This window comes from Aquarana catesbeiana, linkage group LG09, assembly GCF_042186555.1.
Source record: "Aquarana catesbeiana isolate 2022-GZ linkage group LG09, ASM4218655v1, whole genome shotgun sequence".
Taxonomy (NCBI): Eukaryota; Metazoa; Chordata; class Amphibia; order Anura; family Ranidae; genus Aquarana; species Aquarana catesbeiana.
Window position 1 is genome coordinate 68883947 of NC_133332.1, and position 21532 is coordinate 68905478.

The following is a 21532-nucleotide window of genomic DNA, read 5'->3' on the forward strand; positions in this document are numbered from 1 at the left end:
TTGTTCTTTCCTTCCCCCGCTCTCATCTAGATTCTCCGCGGCAGCAGACAGGATGAAGAGTGGGGGAAGGAAAGAACAAGTGAACAAGTGCCGAGGAAGTTCATGTCACAGCTGTGTGCGGCTGCATGACTTCTGGATTGTACGATGAGCTTATCAGTGTCCACTCCTAAGGATCATAAGGATCATGTCTGTATGCAGCCGCGCTGCATAAGCAGGGAGAAGAGGTGAGCGCTGCGGGGTTGGGGGGGGGGGAGGTGGCGGTCCGATGGCTCAGTGCCTGTACATGCCTGATCGTCCCTCCTCCACCTCCAATGCCGGCCGCCGCAGCTGCGACCCGCCGGCTCTTCTCTCCTCCACACCCGCTGAGACTCGGGGCTATGGGCTCCACATTCGGGGCTCCAGCCTTGATAGCCCCCCCCTGGTGACGCCTATGCATTCCCTAATCTGATGGGTTCACTATTCTGACAGAACACTGGATTTGGACATGAAGATGCCAATGGACAATCCACAGTCCATAGCAGGGGTAGACAACCTTAAAGAGGTGGAGACCTACCTGAACATGGGAGAAGTCAAAGATTACCGGGTACAGTGTCGCCTCCTCACACCTGATTTAATCCTCTAATTGCCGTACTACTGTGTCACAGTGCCTGCTGCACTTGTGAATGAGCCCTTAGTTGCATTCTGCAGAGGCACCTTAGGGCTCGTTCATACGTAAAGTTGGGGGTGGTAAAACCCTGCGGTTGAGTTGCGGCTTTATCGCCCCCAATCCCTACCCCCTTTAGCTGCTGAGGCAGCAGCCAAAAGGTGTACACATGCCGCAGCAGGAATTAAGCCCCCTGTTGCTTTCGGTGGGTGCTCCTGCCTGCCAATCACGACCCAGTCAAATAAATGGTGCCACTCTGCAAGCGCCCTGCAACTCCATGCTTCTGCGGGAGCCAAGGGGTTAAAGCAGGTGGTGAGAAAGCAACACAACACTGCTATTATGCCCAGTGTATTGCTTCACACTGAGTGGAAGATCTCTTCTTTCCTGCTTCTGGCACCACTCTGGAAACCGATAGCCGGGATAAGAGGTGGGGTGCACTCTGCATGGGAGAGGAGCCAGCACTACAGAGGAGGCATCGGCTTATGGGGCTCTTGCTCCCTATTACAGCTCCAATTTTACAAGTAGCATTCCACTCTGTTTGATGCTCTGGAATGGACGGTCAGCAAGCCCAAACCACGATCTACCAGTCACCTGTCCGCAATCTACTGGTTGCTGACCCCCTGTCTATAGCGCAAGGGAGCGCCATCTGCTGAGGATCAGGTAAATCAAAGTGTTTCTCCTCCCCCCTTTGACAAAATTAACAATTGACCCTTGCAGTGCAGGCACAGACCCACTGCAAGGAATAATTTAACATTTTCCTGGAGTTGGGCTTTAACCACTTGCCGCCCGCCCACCGTCAAATGACGGCAGGGCGGCACGGCTCTCGTTCTGGGTGTACGCCATATGATGGCCCTCCAGAACAACCGGGGGCGCGCAGATCGCCGCTGTACCGTGTTGCTAGGACATGGCGTGACCCCAATCTGTGTAAAGAGTCACGGCTCTTAAACCATGTGATCGGCTGTGTCCAATCACAGCCGGTCACATGTAAACATGGAGATGCCGGTAATCGGCGCTCCTCGCCTCACACTGACAGTATGTGAGGAGAGGAGAGCCGATCAGCGGCATCTCCTCACAGAGGACATCAAGGGATGTAATCAGGGCACTGATCATCAGTGCCGCCCACCTGTGCCGCCTATATGTGCCCACCAGTGCCGTCCATCAGTGCTGCCTATCGGTGCGCATCAGTGCCTTCTCATCAGCGCCTATCAGTGCTGCCTAGGGTGCCCAAGTGTCCTGGATTGCCCGTGACATACTCGCAATTAGCAGGTCTGTCACGGGTCCCGGGCACCTTCATTCCGGGACAATACATTGTGACTAGAGATCTATGTTCTTCCCAAGCATGTTTGAAGCTATTTACTGCTGACTGTCTCACTACCTCTGCTCTACAATATGTTTCCATTTCATATATAATGCATTTAAAAAACCGCTGCGCAAATATCGCTTGACATAAAAAAATTGCACCACCCACCATTTTATTCTCTAGGGCCTCTGCAAAAATTTAAAAAAACAATAATATTTGGGGTTCTAAGTAATTTTCTATCCAAAAAGTGTACCTTTTTTACATACTGTTATGTGAGAGGTGTCAGAATTGGCCTGGGTGCCAAGTGGTTTAGGCTATTTTGTGGGCAGAAATAAAATATAAATCATTGAATGACATGTATCACTATTGTACTGAGCAGGGATGAGCTTACCTTTGTCCTGAACCAGGTTCAGTATTGAACCCAGAAGTTGGCTGGGTAGGGCAGAGCAAGATTTCTACTGAAAGGAGAAGAATCAGCACAAGGGACATATCATACCAAACTGAAAGTTTAAGTCCCTCGTGCTGATTTTTCTGTTTGTAAATTCAGGTCAACCTAGGCTTTAAGGCCATCATGTGAGCACTCAGTCAAGGGCAAAAAAAATAATAATAAATAAATATATATACATGTACTGTGTGTGTGTATATATACAGTCCGGTCCATAAATATTGGGACATTGACACAATTCTAATCTTTTTGGCTCTATACACCACCAAAATGGATTTGCAATGAAACAAACAATATGTGCTTTAACTGCAGACTTTCAGCTTTAATTTGAGGGTATTTACATCCAAACCAGGTGAACGGTGTAGGAAATACAACAGTTTGTATATGTGCCTCCCACTTTTTAAGGGACCAAAAGTAATGGGACAATTGGCTGCTCAGCTGTTCCATGGCCAGGTGTGTGTTATTCCCTCATTATCCCATTTACAAGGAGCAGATAAAAGGTCCAGAGTTCATTTCAAGTGTGCTATTTGCATGGAATCTGTTGCTGTCACCTCTCAATATGAGATCCAAAGAGCTGTCACTATCAGTGAAGCAAGCCATCATTAGGCTGAAAAAAACAAAACAAACCCATCAGAGAGATAGCAAAAACATTAGTTGTGGCCAAATCAACTGTTTGGAACATCCTTAAAAAGAAAGAACGCACCGGTGAGCTCAGCAACACCAAAAGACCTGGAAGACCACGGAAAACAACTGTGGTGGATCATCAATTCTTTCCCTGGTGAAGAAAACACCCTTCACAACAGTTGGCCAGATCAAGAACACTCTCCAGGAGGTAGGTGTATGTGTGTCAAAGTCAACAATTATGAGAAGACTTCACCAGAGTGAATACAGAGGGTTCACCACAAGATGTAAACCATTGGTGAGCCTCAAAAACAGGAAGGCCAGATTAGAGTTTGCCAAACAACATCTAAAAAAGCCTTCACAGTTCTGGAACAAAATCCTATGGACAGATGAGACCAAGATCAACTTGTACCAGAGTGATGGGAAGAGAAGAGTATGGAGAAGGAAAGGAACTGCTCATGATCCAAAGCATACCACCTCATCAGTGAAGCATGGTGGTGGTAGTGTCATGGCGTGGGCATGTATGGCTGCCAATGGAACTGGTTCTCTTGTATTAACCAAAGCATACTGCGAAAGCAACGTAAGGGTTTTTTAAGAGAAAGAAGTGGAACGTTATGCAATGTCCAAGTCAATCACCTGACCTGAATCCGATTGAGCATGCATTTCACTTGCTGAAGACAAAACTGAAGGGAAAATGCCCCAAGAACAAGCAGGAACTGAAGACAGTTGCAGTAGAGGCCTGGAAGAGCATCACCAGAGATGAAACCCAGCATCTGGTGATGTCTATGCGTTCCAGACTTCTGGCTGTAATTGACTGCAAAGGATTTGCAACCAAGTATTAAAAAGTGAAAGTTTGATGGATGATTGTTAATCTGTTCCATTACTTTTGATCCTTTAAAAAGTGGGAGGCACATATACAAACTGTTGTAATTCCTACACCGTTGACCTGATTTGGATGTAAATACCCTTGAATTAAAGCTGAAAGTCTGCAGTTAAAGCACATCTTGTTTGTTTCATTTCAAATCATAGTGGTGGTGTATAGGGCCAAAAAGATTACAATTGTGTCGATGTCCCAATATTTATGGGCCTGACTGTATATATATATATATATATATATATATATATATATATATATATATATATATATACACAGTAATACCTCGGATTGCGAGTAACGCGGTTAAGGAGCGTTTCACAATACGAGCTGTTATTTTTTAAAAATCCTGAATCGGTTTGCGAGCCTTGTCTCGAAAAATGAGCCGGATTCAAGCCTCTGCAGTATGCAGTACCGCATTTGGCCAGAGGTGCGGGGGTGCCGGTGACTCTTGGAGCCGCTCAGATGCACTCAGAGCCACTCAGAAACACTCCATTCCCGAGTGTTTCCGGGTGCATCCGAGGGGCTCCGAGAGGTTTCTGAGTGTCTCCAGCACCCCCCCACCTCTGGACACATTCGGTACTGCATACAATAGAAGTCATTGTGGAACGAATTATCTGAGTTTCCATTGACCATGGGGAAACTTACTTTGATATACGAGTGCTTTGCTTTGGATTACAAGCATTCTTCTGGAACAAATTATGCTCGTAATCCAAGGTACCACTGTGTATGTATATATATACTAAATATAGCATATATTAAAAAATAATATAAAATAAAAAATAATATAAAAAATAAACAGGGTTTAGGTCTGAACACGGAAGTCAGCTGCCTTCCCTTACATCAGGGTCCCCATTAGATTGCCTTCTACAGCAGGGTCCCCATTAGATTGCCTTCTACATCAGGGTCCCCATTAGATTGCCTTCTACATCAGGGTCCCTATAAGCGCCCCCTTTACATCAGAATCCACAGCAGAGTCCCTCCCTTACTTTAGAGTTGTCAATACAGTCTCCGCCCCCTTTACATCAATGTCCCCATTAGAGTCACCCCTTATATCAAAGTGTCCATTAAAATCCAACCCTATCTCAGAGTCCCCCCTTACATAGGGGTCCCCTAATTACATCAAGGTCCCCATCATAGTCCCTCTTACATCAGAATCCTCCCCTTACATCAGCCCTCCCCTTTACATTAAGGCCCTGATTGGAGTCCCACCTTTACATTAGGGTCCCCAGCAGTGTCCCTCCTTACAGAGTCAGGGTGCAGGTTGGGGGAAGGATGAGGCAGAGGCAGCCATTGCTAACCTTGATTCTTAAAAGTGTTGCAGGCCGGGTGGGCCGTAGTTTGGAGACCCCTGCTCTAGAGTTCAACCTTAATAAAAAAAAAAAAATTTAATAGTGTGTCCCCCCTTTGCTGTATCAAGGGGCAGAACGTAGGTAGTTTTTGTAAATCTTATCACTTTATTGGTGCAATGAAACAGTGTTGTCCATCGTTCCCTTGGTATCATCTCTGTGGTTTAGAATTCCTAATAAAACACATTCTGGAATAATTTGAGCCTGATTATTATGCAAAAAGTGCCATTTTTTTACAGAATCCCCCCAACATTGGTCTTATATGGACAGGAAGTGATGGGAAATGTCTACAATAAGAACATGGTCAAAATCAAAAAACATTTTTTTATAAAAGTGGTGAGTTAGAATGATTGAAAATATATTTATTGCGTACATACATACTTGTTCTGGGTTAGTAATTTAGAGTAGAGAAGGAAGGGAACCCGCATGTTTTCATTTTTATTTTTTCAATTTATATATTCTAAATAGAGTTACCTGCAGTTTCCACCTTGGCCTCAAGGTGGCACTACATGATTCAAAAACACATGGTATGTGGGGGATGGTGGGGACTCAGTATAAAAGAGGGTGCAGCACATTACACATGGAGCTATGGGGGGGGGGGGGGGGCTGAGCGCTCAGATATTCATTTGAACCCTTTCACTGTTGGAGATTTTTGCTGATTTCTGCTCTCCCAGCCTTCCATAGTTTGTGAAATGATGAAGGCCCCAGTCACACCTCTGACATACACCTGGATGGCAAACACCCAACAAGCATAGCGCCCCCCATTGATTTCAGTGTGTTGCCCTATGCCCCACAAGCGTGACAAAGTAGCTCATGACGCATTCCGCTTTGTTTTATTTCCCACGCATTTTGCCACATTTGTTGTATTGGGCTCTGACGTTTGGGGGGACATTTACAATAAATGGCACTGTTCTGGGATTGCGTGGAAACATGCATTTCTGTGCGCATTACCGGAGCGCGCAGATGTGACCGGAGACTGATATGGTGAAAAGTTGTCACCGCGGCATGCCGTGTTCTGCCATATTTCCATTTTTTATTGGTGACCACCACACAAAAACGTTTTATTAGAAGCGGACAGACATGTGTAAAGTGCGCATGTTTTCTTTGGATGGAAATGTTGGAGGAAAGTTCTTTCTCTCCTTTACTCCTGAGTATGAATAGCTGTATAATGTGCTGTGAATGTGAGCAGACAGGGGATGTCTATGGCTCTGATCAATGAATACTGGACCTTCCTAAGATGAGTCCCCGCAAACCACAAACCTTCCCAAAGCTGCAGAAGATGGAAGGAAAATTTTCTTAGAGGGGGCTCCCCACAATTTATGGAGATAAAGGGTTTCGCTGTGTAATTGGTGTCTCCATAGAGGGCCGTACAAGCCCAGAGGACCCCCGCCACCAACAAACCTGTCCAGGGGATTGGCAGGAAACCTGCAGGTATCGGCAACGGATAAGAGGAGTCTGCAAAGCCAATCCAACAGGTAGGCCATGTGATAATGATCAGTCAGTACAGAAGACATTGCAGCTGTGCTCAGTCATCTATTTCCATCCTGTATATTGTACAGTCACAACAGTCCCTGCCCCCAAGGAGCTTACAATCTAATCTCCCTAACTCACATTCATACACATACTAGGGCCAATGTACCTCCCAGCATGTCTTTGTAGTGTGGGAGGAAACTGGAGTCCACGGAGGAAACCCACGCAGGAGCAGGGAGAGCATGCAAACTCCAGGCAGGTGGCGCTGTGGTTAGGAATTGAAGTAGCGACCCCGGTGCTGCCAGGCAGAAGAGCTAAACACTTAATTCCTCTAACTTGTGGTGGGACTGCAGCTTCTTGTTGTATGTTTCTGTACAATGTAACAGCTTCTATGCTGCACTGCATGTGGATTAAGCTGGACTCGTAGGAACATCTTAGTCTGCCAAAGACAAGCAGTTACTCATTGGGCCATTTAATATTTAAATGTCATTTTATTAAAAAGCCAAAAGAAAGAAATGAGAGTGAAAAGAGAATAGTTTGCATAGAGAGGGAAGATGGTGGGAGGAATGGCGGTGCTGGGGGAACTACTTGGAGGATATTAATGGTTAGAAATCTGCTGATGGAGCTGGTGCCGGTCTGGGCACTGGAATGTGGAAGCATATAGATTGTGGGAGGAGCTTCTAAAGGGGATTTATTAATAAAAGCATGTTGTACAATGACCTTGTCATTTCCTTTTTGGGTGATTGGTGGAAATCCATCGAGGGGGGGGAGAATATATCTGGATGAAGAAACGCTGATTTGGTGGTTTTTGGTGATAGAATAACGTGTGATTGGCCCAGGGGTCCTCAGGGTTCTGGGGGTAGGGGCATTAGCACCATCACTGGCGGGGGAGCACTTTTTATATTGAATTTTAAGGATCACTTTTTTAAAAGCACAGGGGATGGGATGACCTTTGATAAATACAATAACATGGAATTTTGTGGATGAACATTTTCAAGGACTGTATTTTTGTTTTTTTTTACGTTTATAACAAATCTGGATATTGATTTCATGATGTAATGCACGGTGTTACCAGCTAAAAGGTAAACAAGGTTGTTGTCATAGTAACCGATTGTTTACTTGTTTGCAAATCTGAGCTGTAAAACAGACAGCGGGAGGATGTGTTTTTTTTTTTTTTAGCTCAGGTGACAACAAGCTTGTTTACCTTTTAGCTGACAAACCTTTTTAGTTTGTAAACAAGTAAACAAACTGGTTGCTATGGCAACAGTGTTGTTTACCTTTCTAGCTAATCTCTCATGTAGAGGGCCCTTATGTTTTTTTGTTTTTCTATATCCAAACAACCTTGTTGCCACAGCATATGGTTTGTTTACACATGTGAGCTGTAAAATAGACAGTGGGAGGATGTTTTTTTTTTACAGCTCAGGTTTGTAAACAAAATGGTTGCTATGACAACAAGGTTGTTTACCTTTTTAGCTGACATTTCATATATAGGGCCCTATGTTCTCCAGAACAAGTATACATACATGTAACCAATAGCAACCAATCAGAGGTTGAGTGAAGAAATTAGAGTATTTGCTATGAGGGTAGTGGGGTGGGGGGCGTCTTGTACAGCCCCTGGATTGTTTATTATGGGAGAATACAGAGACTGGATCTACTCGTTGCCTGGCTGTCAGTCTGATCCATTGCTTTTTGTCTGTTCTCCATCACTGATTGGGAAGAAGTTCTAAATGAACATGCAGTGATGCAGAAAGCATGGAAGCCAGAGCCAGCCAGGAATATAGCATTTTTAGAAGGCGATCAGCAATGGCAGCCTACATATTTCTCTCAGTATGGGTTCCCTTGTAACCATTTGGGGGAATCCTAGTGGTCCCCAAAAACATTTATCCCTAGAAAGAGACTCTGTAATCCAAGATGGCCGCTGTGTGTAGAGTAGATGCTCCTTCACCCTTATTTATTGCTATGGGAGAAATTCTGCTCACTTCCTGCCTTTCTGACCCCAGAGAAAGTGAGGACTAAATCTCCACTATGGGGACCCCAGACAGTGATAAAGACTTGTCAGAGGGATCTAAACCATGAAACAAAAAGTTCCAGGGCGTCACCTCTATTGGTCCGGGAGATAACCTTTCAACCCAAGAAGCGATTGCTTCCCAGAATACCTTAATCTTAGGGCAAGACCACCACAGGTCGAGAAAGGTGCCTTTCTGTCCGCACCCTCTCCAGCATCTGGCGTCTGCCGTCAGGAACTTCTTTGCTATCTTAACTGGGGTCCAATACCACCTAGTAAAAAATGTATATGACATTTCTTGAATCTGTGAGCTTATAGACGTAGAGTGCGTCAAGTTAATGAATTTCTTCATTTGTGCTGTGGTAAGATTATGACCTCCTTCCCATCCTCTAATAAAGTATGGAACCGTTTGGTTTTGTGTCGCGAGAATCAATCTATACATCTGTGACATCAAGTGTCTTTCAAAGGGTATATTTACACACATGGATTCGAAAGCAGTAAGAGAACTCACTGGTTTCATCCCGGGTTTAAGTCCCTTGAAAAAAGCACCCAAATTGATGGTATCTCCACTCCTCCATAGGTATCCTCCCCATTTTCGATATCAGATCTCGCAGGGGGGTTAATGTTCCATGAGGGGCAAATTTTCCACATGTCATATCCCCATCCCTCCCCCAAGCTCCAAAAAATCCCACCTCCTCCCCTGGAGGAAACCATGGGTACCCCTCCAATGGGGTCAGAGGGGATATCCAAGGAGCATAGTCTCCTGATTGATTTAATTTATCCCAAATTAAGAGTGTGCTCTTTGTTAATGGTGACGTCCATTTTGAGAGACCCCTGTCTGTACCCGGAATCCATGGGATTCCGGCCAGCTTCCTGCCTACCATTATCTGCTCTAAGGGGACCCATATTTTCTTTGCGGAGTCGTGGCACCAGTTCAGGATCTGTTTCATGGAACTTCAATGTCTGTTAGAGCTTAAAAGAACAGTGTTATTCCACACTTGCTAAATGCTGCCAAATCATTAATACCTAGGCTATGGAAACAAACTAGAAGTCCAACCTTGGCGGACTGGAAGAAAAAGGTCAACTTAATAATGGAGGCCTGAAAGATGGGTGCATGCAGTGAAAGACAAGAAAGATAAAAACATTGAAACATGGGCAGGATGGGTGCGCTGCTTGAAAGAGATTAGATAGAGTAATGCTGTAAAGAGTAGTGTGGTCTCTGGGTTCGATCGTGGGTGTCCCGGGGGGGGGGGGGGGGGATAAATATAAATTTGCTGAAATTTTTTTTTTTTTCCTCTTCCTCTTCTTCCTTACTAGTTTTTTTCACTGTTTTTTTTTTATTTCTGAGTGGGGTTGAATACGGGGAAGGGATAAGGGGTGGGGAAATGGGAAGGGATAGAACACTTAGGTAGGAAGGGGGGCACAGAAGAGAAGGGATAGTCTGAATAGATATAGTAAAGAGAAGATGGTATATTTACTCCATGACCATGAAGGATGTATGGCTCATAGAAGCCTCATATAGTTTTCCTTTTTTTTGGGGGGATATTAAAGAGGGAGTCCACCTAACAAAAAAAAATTTAAAAGCCAGCAGCTACAAATACTGCAGCCGCTGACTTTTATTAAATGGCCATTTACCTGTCCCAGGGTCCAGCGATGTCGGCAGCCGACGCCGATCGACTCTCGGCAGCTGCCGCCGCCATCCTAGGTGAGGGAATCAGGAAGTGAAGCATTGCGCGAGTCGCGCTGCGCGTCGTAACTGGTCCCCACTATCTCCTGGGACCTGTGTGTTTCCCAGGAGACAGCGCGGAGGGACAGGAAGAGGCATAGATAGGTATCTGCACCCCCCTGAAAGATGCCAAATGTGACACCGGAGGGGGGGAGGGTTCCAAAAAGCGGAAGTTCCATTTTTGTGTGGAACTCCGCTTTAAGGTTGACGCTTAAAAGTGATTTGAATTGGCTTAGTAGCCTTCTAAACAAGAATTTTTTGTACAGACTGAGGTTTTTTTTTGTTTTTTGTTTTTTCTTCTCTCACAAGGACAGAATGTCTTTTAAATTTGGTGGATTTGGAAGGGAAGTGTGGAGCACAATGGAAACACTATATCTAGAGGAAGAGATGAGACAAGTGGGGGAGGGAGCACTATTGGTGTAGGGGTGGGAGAAATAAGGAAAGGGGAAGGGGGAAGGAAACGTTTAAATTTTATTGGGATTTTTTTTTTTTGTGTTTGAAAGGGGGAAGAATTGTTAAGAATTCTTAATTGTTAAGATAAAATGTATTTATTTGGATAAACTCGAGTATTGTAGATTTAAAGTATGAAGTAATGTATATAATGGAAAATAAATAAAAATTTGATAATAAAAAGAAAAGAGGGATCTAAACCACTCCCACTCTACTATTGTGACCAATCAGATTATGGGATTACACCATGAAAACAGAAATGCATTTATTATCGATTATGGGGGAGGGGTGACATGCCCCCTGCAGGATGGGAGGCAGGGCCTGTGATAAAGCTGTCTATATTAACATTTCATAAATCCACCATTCTAAAGGGCATACAAACCACTAACAACCTATTTCTCCTACTTATCCCTTTTTTGCTCTGTTAAAGCCTAAATCCGGGTTTTAGTGAAGTTTAACCACTTGACCACCGGAAGATTTACCCCCCTTCATGACCAGGCCATTTTTTGCTATATGGCACTGCATTACTTTAATCACTTCAGCCCGGGGAGAATTTACCCCCTTCCTCACCAGAGCACTTTTTGCGATTCGGCACTGCGTCGCTTTAACTGACAATTGCACGGTCCTCAGACGCTGCACCCAAACAAAATTGACGTCCTTTTTTTCCCACAAATAGAGCTTTCTTTTGGTGGTATTTGATCGCCTCTGCGGTTTTTATTATTTGCGCTATAAACAAAAAAAGAACGACAATTTTGAAAAAACACAATATTTTGTACTTTTTGCTGTAATAAATATCCTCATTTTTTATTAAAAAAAAAGCACATTTTTTTCTCAGTTTAGGTCGATATGTATTCTTCTACATATTTTTGGTAAAAAAAATCGCAATAAACATATATTGATTGGTTTGCGCAAAAGTTATAGCGTCTACAAAATAGAGGCTAGATTTATAGCATTTTTATTATTATTTTATTTTTTTACTAGTAATGGTGGCGATCTGCAATTTTTATCGTGACTGCGACATTATGGCAGACACATCGGACAATTTTGACACATTTTTGGGACCATTGGCATTAATACACCGATCAGTGCTATAAAAATGCATTGATTACTGTAAAAATGTCACTGGCAGTGAAGGGATTAACACTAGGGGGCGATCAAGGGGTTAACTGTGTTCCCTGGGAGATGATTCTAACTGAAGAGGGAGTGGACTGACTAGAGCAAGTGACAGATCGTGTTTCCTAGCTAATAGGAACACACGATCTGCCATTCCTCTCAGAACAAAACACAGATTTATGTGTTTACACACACACTTCCGTGTTTTGTCCCTTGTGCTCGCGATCGCTCGTGGCCGGCGGTCATCGCAACCATCGGCCACGAGCATCAGCACCCCCGCTGTGCAGCGGGCGCGTGTCTGCTATATCAATCCCGTGGGCCGACGTACAGCTATGACGGTTCGCAGGATCGTGCCGACCTGCGGCAGTATAATGACGGCGGCTGGTCAGAAAGTGGTTAACTGACAATTGCGCAGTCGTGCGACGATGTTCCCAAATAAAATTGATGTCCTTTTTTCCCAAAAATAGAGATTTCTTTTGATGGTATTTGATCACCTCTGCAGTTTTTATTTTTTGCACTATGAACAAACAAACAAAAAAAGACTGGTAATTTTGAAGAAAAAAACTATATTTTTTACTTTCTGCTATAAAACATCCAATAAAAAAAATGTAAAACATCAAATTTCTTCATCAATTTATTCCAATATGTATTCTGCTTCATGTCTTTGGTAAAAAATTAAAAAATAATCCCAATAAATGTACACTGATTGGTTTGCACAAAAGTTATAGATTATACAAGCTATGGGATATATTTATTTTTACAAGTAATGGCAGCGATCAGCGACTTGACTGCTATATTATGGCAGACAAATCAGACACTAACCAACACTTTTAACACTTTTTTGGGGACCAGTGACACTAATACAGTCATCAGTACTAAAAATATGCACTGTCACTGTACTAATGACACTGGCAGGGAAGGGGTTAACATCAGGGGCGATCAAAGGGTTAAATGTGTTCCTAGCCTGTGCTTTCTCACTGTGGGGGAGGTGCTTGGACTAGGGGAAGGCATTGATCTATTTTCCTGCTTTGCAGACACACAGGATCACTACCTTACCTTCTAACAGAACAGTGATCAGCTTTGTTTACATAGGGAGATCGCCGTTCTGCCTGTGTATTGTATAATCAGCAGGTGCCGGCAGACATCGAGTCTGCGGTACCTTCCAGGTTGCCGGCGGTGCGCGCAATCCCCAGACCCAGAAGTGTCAGATCATGTATTGGTATGAAATCTGGCACAAAGCGGCCGCCCTGCCGTACTTTATGTATGGTGGGCGGTCGGCAAGCGGTTAAATAGTCAGTTTGGACCAGCTTGCTATTTACTTACCTCTTCACTCCCTGCTTTACCCCCAAACCAGCACACCACAATGACACTCATTGCTCATAGTTGAGGGGCGGTTGCAAAGTGACCCCATTCACTTAAATGAAAGTGAAAGGGGGTATAATTCCTGCAAAGCAACATGTCAGTGACATGTGTATACCCCTGGCTATTGCCCCTGCAGCCAAAGGGGGTAGCAATAGGGGGGATGTTTTACTGCACCCCACCCACTAGTGTAAATGAGCCCTAACAGATGCAGTGTGCTGTACAGTATCTCACAAAAGTGAGTACACCCCTCACATTTTTGTAAATATTTTATTATATCTTTTCATGTGACAACACTGAAGAAATGACACTTTGCTACAATGTAAAGTAGTGAGTGTACAGCTTGTATAACGGTGTAAATTTGCTGTCCCCTCAAAATAACTCAACACACAGCCATTAATGTCTAAACCGCTGACAACAAAAGTGAGTACACCCCTAAGTGAAAATTTCAAATTGGGCCCAATTAGCCATTTTCCCTCCCCAATGTCATGTGACTAGTTAGTGTTACAAGGTCTCAGGTGTGAATGGGGAGCAGGTGTGTTGAATGTGGTGTTATGGCTCTCATACTGGTCACTGGAAGTTCAACATGGCACCTCATGACAAAGAACTCTCTGAGGATCTAAAAAAAAAGAAATGTTGCTCTACATAAAGATGGCCTAGGCTATAAGAAGATTGCCAAGACCCTGAAACTGAGCTGCAGCATGGTGGCCAAGACCATACAGCGGTTTAACAGGACAGGTTCCACTCAGAACCGGCCAAAGAAATTGAGTACACGTGCTCAGCGTCATATCCAAGGGTTGTCTTTGGGAAATAGACGTATAAGTGCTGCCAGCATTGCTGCAGAGGTTGAAGGGGTGGGGGGCTGGGGGGGTCAGCCTGTCAGTGCTCAGACCATACGCCACACACTGCATCAAATTGGCCTGCATGGCTGTCGTCCCAGAAGGAAGCCTCTTCTAAAAAGGAGCCTGCAAACAGTTTGCTGAAGACAAGCAGACTAAGGACATGGATTACTGGAACCATGTTTTGTGGTCTGATGAAACCAAGATAAACTTATTTGGTGTCAATTGTGTGTGGTAGCACCCAGGTGAGGAGTACAAAGACAAGTGTGTGTTGCCTACAGTCAAGCATGGTGGTGGGAGTGTCATGGTCTGGGGCTGCATGAGTGCTGCCAGCACTGGGGAGCTACAATTCATTGAGGGAACCATGAATGCCAACATGTACTGTGACATACTGAAGCCGAACATGATTCCCTACCTTTGGAGACTGGGCCGCAGGGCAGTATTCCAACATAACTACCCCAAACACACCTCCAAGAAGACCACTGCCTTGCTAAAGAAGCTGAGGGTAAAGGTGATGGACTGGTCAAGCATGTCTCCAGACTTAAACCCTATTGAGCATCTGTGGGGCATCTTCAAATGGAAGGTGGAGGAGCGCAAGGTCTCTAACATCCACCAGCTCTGTGATGTCGTCATGGAGGAGTGGAAGAGGACTCCAATAGTAACCTGTGAAGCTCTGGTGAACTCTATGGCCAAAAGGGTTAAGGCAGTGCTGGGAAATAATATTGACACTTTGGGCCCAATTTGGACATTTTCACTTAGGGGTGTACTCACTTTTGTTGCCAGCGGTTTAGACATTAATGGCTGTGTGTTGAGTTATTTTGATGGGACAGCAAATTTACACTGTTAAACAAGCTGTACACTCACTAATTACATTGTAGCAAAGTGTCATTTCTTCAGTGTTGTCACATGAAAAGATAGAATAAAATATTTACAAAAATGTGAGGGGTCTACTCAATTTTGTGAGATACTGTGCTGAGGTCTGCAGCAATAAAGGATTTTTGTATTTGAAACTTTATTGTAAATCTAGACAATTGAGGGGGTGTGTGGTGTCCTGCCATTCACTATACCCATTCAGTTCAGTTTTACCAGTGACACCGATAACACCAGAAGAAGGTTGAGGACCAGAGAAGGGTGAGGACCAGAGAAGGGTGAGGACCAGAGAAGAATGATAAGAACCAGAGAAAGGTGAGGAACAGAGAAGGACAGGGAACAGAGAAGAAGGGCGAGGATCAGAGAAGAAGGGCGAGGATCAGAGAAGAAGTGCAAGGACCAGAGAAGAAGGGCAGGGACCAGAGAAGAAGGGGCACAGATCAAAGGAGAAGGGTGTAGGACATACCATAGAAGGACACGGGATTATAGAAGGTCTCACCACTGAGCTGGGATGGCAGCTGCCACGCAGGCTGGAACTCCTGGACCACATACTGCCCCACACCACCAGTCTTCAGGAGGTCTCAGAAGGCCAGAGGGACGGTGAACTGCACAGACATGATGGAACCTGCAGTAGAATGGAAGGAAAATGTTACATTACTCTATGAAGACATTCTTCACTTCAACAGCGGAGTTCACCTTGACCTCCCTACACCCCAATGTACACTCCCCTTTCCTTCACTCATCCCTCCCCCCCTCACCCACTCCAGTGTGTAGCTGAAGGAAATACCTTCTCATTTAAAGGAATGGAGGAGTGTGTGACCTGGTCAGGTGACAGCACTGGGCCAATCAGCTCTGTCCTAATAGGATACCAGAGATGAGATTGTGGTGTCTCCCAGCACTGAGAAGAGCGGAGGAACCAACACTGGAGATACACCCCCCCCCCCCCCCCCCCGAGGAGGCAGAGGCAGGTGTGCTGTACAGGGATTGTCAGCATAGGAGCGGGTATAATAGAAAGCCCCCTCCCCCATAGTGTGACAACATTATAGATACAACCCCCAGACAGGAATAAGTCTGACCTTCTTCTATCGATGGGGTGGCAGGGCAACATGTGAGAGGAGAACATGACACCGTTCACGCCCTCATCCCAGCCAAGCGTGGTGCCCACTGTACCAATCCACAGCACCCCAAGGGCCCATCCCCCTCTTCCCAAACACCCTGAGGGACCACCCACCTCACCCCGAACACCCCGAGACACCTTGAATGTACGGGATCACAAGCGTGTCCCGTGTTTTCCAGCAATTCGGGAATCGCAGTAAATCCGCCCGTGATCCGGAAGGCCTAGGTGTGAGTACAGCCTAAGCATCTTCTATCAGTTGCTGGGTTCACCTTCTATAGATTCAGGGGGAACATTTTCTTCCTCAAACATACCACACATTCGCTTCATTCTTTATTCCACCGCTTATATATACTCAGCATTGACCTTGTATAGCGCTTTTCTCTCTGAGGACTCCAAGTATTGGAGATGGCGTTGGCCAGGAATTGAACCCGGGTCAGCTGATGGGAAGGCAGCTATGCTCACCACTGCACCACCAACGCAAGGCAGCATGTCTTTGTAGTGTGGGAGGAAACCCACGCAAGCACAGGGAGAACATGCAAACTCCATGCAGATAGTGTCCTGGTCAGAATTTTCCCCCCGGCAGAATTTAAAGCGGAACTAAACTCTGCTCTCATTTTCAGCCAAGGAAGCTGGCATCTTAGCTTCTGTTTGATCCGCAACAGCCATGGTGCTGCACATGTGATCAGTTATGACACCAGCCATTTGATGGTTTGACAGTTTGGTTGAGAGCACAAGCAACAGTGGCGGTGCGTCCATAAAGGGAGCAGGAGCGCCGCTCCCTCTCTCCTGCACCTGTCTATCACCAATAGATAGATTCATGCAGTGCATGAATCTATCTATTGCCACCGCTGCCACCCCCTATTTCAGTGTCCGGCCCCTTGTCGGGCGCCAGGCACCTGAATTACAGCGGCGGGGGTGTTTTTGGATAGGTGTCCTGATTAGAGCCATAGGCTTCCAAATTGGCGCAATGCTGTGCTTTCACTGTTTACACAGTGTTGTGTTAGGGAAGCGAATACATCGCTTCCCTAACACTGACCCGCCTCTCAGCCAATCAGGATGCTCGGGTCTGGTTACCCTGTCACCTGATTGGCTGAAGCGACAGGCGCTGTGATTGGATGCCTATCAGGCGTCCAATCATAGCAGAGGACGGGAGAAGACATGAGGACTCGGAGCGTGGAGGAAAGCGCGGAGACAGGTAAGTACCGGGCGGGGGGGGCACACTGGTGGCAATTGATGGGGCACACTGGTGGCAATTGATGGGGCACACTGGCGGCAATTGATGGGGCACACTGGCGGCAATTGATGGGGCACAATGTAATGGTAGGTATTCCCACGCTAATAGGAAGTATAATGAAAACAATCTTTAATGCAGCAGACACTGTGAGGGTCAAACACTACCCAGAGTAATGTATGTGTAAAAAATCAATAAACAGTGTTGTGCTCCAAAATAACTTTTAAAGTGCTAATAAGTGACACAATAATCATGTATCAAGTAAAAATACGATAGGTGAAATACATTAGTGCCTTGAGGTAATCATATGTGAAAATACGAAATGCATACAAAAGTAAAATTCAACAATGGTCCATGTAAATGAATAAAGTGCAAATGGTGCAAATCAATCAAAATCTGAAAGAAGTAAAAACTTCCAAAAGACAGAAAGTGCAGGTGCAGAGAAAAAGTGCTATATAACATCAACAGGTGGCGCTGTGACTTCACTGTTTGAAATGTTTGAAATGTTCGGTGTGTATAACACCCGTGGGTGTGCTACCTTCTTACCTTACTGCTGTAAGGTAATCAGCATATCAGAGTAAAGGGGTAGATGATCACTCAAAGGAGGGGGGTCCAATCCGCTTTCCTTCCAGGGGGGGTTCCGGTATATCTAGAGCCTGATAACTGCTTCCTCTGGGTTCCCTTTTCCCCTTGACTTAGTCAGCAACACAATCTGCTCAGGTGAGCAAGCTCGACATAAATGGGGGAAATTCCGCAAAAGCAGGGAACCTCTATAGTGTAGTATGTTAAAGCGTTTTATCTCATCCGAAGTCCCGTGACTGTGACGACACGCGTAGGATACTTGGACACCAGAAGTGACGTCCTGGCCGCAAACTCGCTGCTCGTTTTCATACTGTGCATGTTTACACTTTTTTAAATGTGAGTACCCTTATTGTCTTTGACTTTTTGCCACAAATAAAACGCTTTAACATACTACATATTAATTTTTACTTGATACATGATTATTGTGTCACTTATTAGCACTTTATAATTTATTTTGGAGCGCAACACCATTTATTGTTTTTCTTTTACACAATTAATGGGCACAGTGGCAGCAATTGATTGGCACACTGGCAGCATTTGGCACAGTGGTGGCAATTTATGGGCACAGTAGCTGCGTTTGATGGGCACAGTGACTGCGCTTGATGTTGTTTTTTTTTTTTTTGTTTGTTCTTGTTCAGTTTGTTTGCGCCCCCCAATAATTTTGAGCACCAGCCGCCACTGGCAAGCAAATGTGACAGTTGGCATTCCCGGCATGTCGGGAATGTAACCGTTTTTTTAAACTGTTAAATCAACAAGTTTAGTTCTTCTTTAACCACTTGCCATCCAAGGTATGTACATGGACATCCTTGGGTTTCAGTGGTTATACTGGGATGATATGCCTGCACCTACAGGCATCATCCCGGTATCCTTCTTTTCAGCCGCCGATTCTCTTTCATGCAGAAGTGATCAGAGTGGCTAATTAGACCCCCTTCCGCCACCACCTCTCCCGGGCTCTCCTATCCCATCGCGGTGCCCAGGAGCGATGCGGCGATGGCTGCCCTGTACAGAGAGAGAGAGAGGAACTGGCGTTGTTCCTCTCTCTCGGTAATCCCGGAAATTGAGAGCGACGAGTAGTTTGTCACTTCCGGACCCGCCTCTCTGTTTACCTGACCACTAGCGGCCAGGAAAGCAGCCAAACCCTAGATCTCTCCATAAAGAGGACCTGTCACCGCCCATACTGTCACAAGGGATGTTTTTCATCCCATGTGACAGCAATAAAGTTAGTGCAAAAAAAGGTGTAAAATAAAAAAAACGGGTGGTCTCACCGTGCTTACAGACAAATGCGAAAGCGTACGTTACTCCCGCACACATATGTAAATGGTGAACACACCACACATGTGAGGTATTTTCGCAAACGTCAGAGGAAAAGCAATAATTCTAGCACCAGACCTCCTGTGTAACTCTAAACTGGTAACCTGTAAAGACGTTTAAAGCATCGCCTATGGAGAATTTTATGGTGTGAACGAGCCCTTAATTGCTCATTGATCGAGTAACAGATTTTTGAGAAATTGTCAGATGGGTTAACTCTCCAGTGTCTAACAATAACCGAAACAGCAATTTTGCATGGAACCCCCCCACCACCACCACCACTTGACCTCCAGAAGATTTACCCCCCTCCATGACCAGGCCATTTTTTGCGATACGGCATTGCGTTACTTTAACTGACAATTGCGCGATCATGCGACAATGTATACAAATTTTATCCCCTTTTTTCTGACAAATAGAGCTTTCTTTTGGTGGTATTTGATCACCTCCTGCAGTTTTTTTATTTTTTGCGCTATAAAACAAAAAAAGACAGATCATTTTGGCAAAAAAAAAAATAGTTACTTTCGGCTATAAAACATATCCAATAAAAAATAAATTTAGGCCAATATGTATACTGCTACATATTTATGGTAAACAAAAATTCCGATAAGCATTAATTGATTGGTTTGCACAAAAGTTATAGCGTTTACAAGCTATGATATATATATATATATATATATATATATATATATATATATATATATATATATATATTCTTTTCTTCAGTAGTAATAGCGACTTATGCCGCGTACACACGACCGTTTTTTTCCATCAGAATAAACTCTGACCGTTTTTCTGACGGAGTTCCGCTGAAACGGACTTGCATACACGCGATCACACCAAAGTCCGAGAAAATGGAAGTTAAATAGCCAGTAGCCAATAGCTGCCCTTGCGTCGTTTTTGCTCAGTCGGAATAGCATACAGACGAACAGTTTTCCCAATAGGAATTGATTCCGTCGGAAAGATTTAAAACATGTTCTATTTCTAGGTCCATCAGAATTTTTTAAAGGAAAAGACCAATGAAGCCCACACACGATCGGGATATCCGATGAAATGATTCCGTCGGACCTTTTCTGCCGGAAAGTCCGGTCGTGTGTACGCAGCATTATAGCGGGAATGTGATATTGCGGCGGACAGTGTGACACTTTTTGGGGACCAGTGACACTGATATAGTAATCAGTGCTAAAAAATATGCACTGTCTCTGTACTAATTACACTGACTGGGAAGGGGTTAACATCAGGGGCGATCAAAGGGTTAAATGCGTGCCTAGCCAGTGTTTTACTAGGGGAAGAGATGGAATTTATTCCCTGTTTACATAGGCAGTTCACAGTTCTGCTTCTCTGCCTAACAATCGGTGGGTGCTGGCAGACATCGGGTACCGTGCACCCACCAATCGGCTTGTGTGTTATCGCAGTGGAAGGGAGCCACCGGCGGCTCGCATATGCGACCCCTATACGGAAGTGTCGGACCACATATATATATATATATATATATATATATATATATATATATATATATATATATATATATATATATATATATATATATATATATATATATATATATTACACATACATACATATTCTGACGACTTGTAGCAGTAAAACTGCTAGAGCGCTGTCTGAAAGCGGTTAAAAAATTAAGGCCTAATGTATTGTAAAGTTTAGAGCCTGTAGCACGTAATGATTTGATTACAGATTTGCATTTATCTGTCAGTACATAACTTGTACCTTTCAGGATAGGTGCTTACAGCGAGGGAAAAGAGTATTTGATCCCCTGCTGATTTTGTACATTTGCCCACTGACAAAGAAATGATCAGTCTATAATTTTAATGGTAGGTTTATTTTAACAGGGAGAGACAGAATAACAACAAAAATATCCAGAAAAATGCATTTTAAAAAAAGTTATAAATTGATTTGCATTTTATGGAGTGAAATAATTATTTTACACCTTCGTAAAACATGACTTAGTACCTTGTGGCAAAACCCTTGTTGGCAATCACAGAGATCAGACGTTTCTTGTAGTTGGCCACCAGGTTTGCACATATCTCAGGAGGGACTTTGTCCCACTCCTTTTTGCAGATCCTCTCCAAGCCATTAAGGATTTGAGGCTGACATTTGGTAACTTGAACCCTCAGCTCCCTCCACATATTTTCTATGGGATTAAGGTCTGGAGACTGGCTAGGCCACTTCAGGGCCTTAATGTGCTTATTCTTGAGCTACTCCAGGTTGC

At 44.5% G+C, this 21532-nt stretch overlaps 1 protein-coding gene across 3 annotated transcripts in view; it reads right to left on the reverse strand.

The window, feature by feature from the left end:
• MAP4K1 (mitogen-activated protein kinase kinase kinase kinase 1) overlaps positions 1–21532 on the reverse strand; it is a 353135-nt gene that overhangs the window by 214306 nt on the left and 117297 nt on the right. The window contains exon 2 of one of the 3 annotated variants that reach the window (XM_073598728.1): positions 15564–15689. In XM_073598728.1, coding sequence (XP_073454829.1) covers positions 15564–15614 — 51 coding nt within the window. In that variant the 5' untranslated portion in view covers positions 15615–15689. Of the gene's footprint in view, positions 1–15530; positions 15690–21532 lie in introns of those variants that run through there. The other 2 variants (XM_073598727.1, XM_073598730.1) reach the window with 2 other exon arrangements.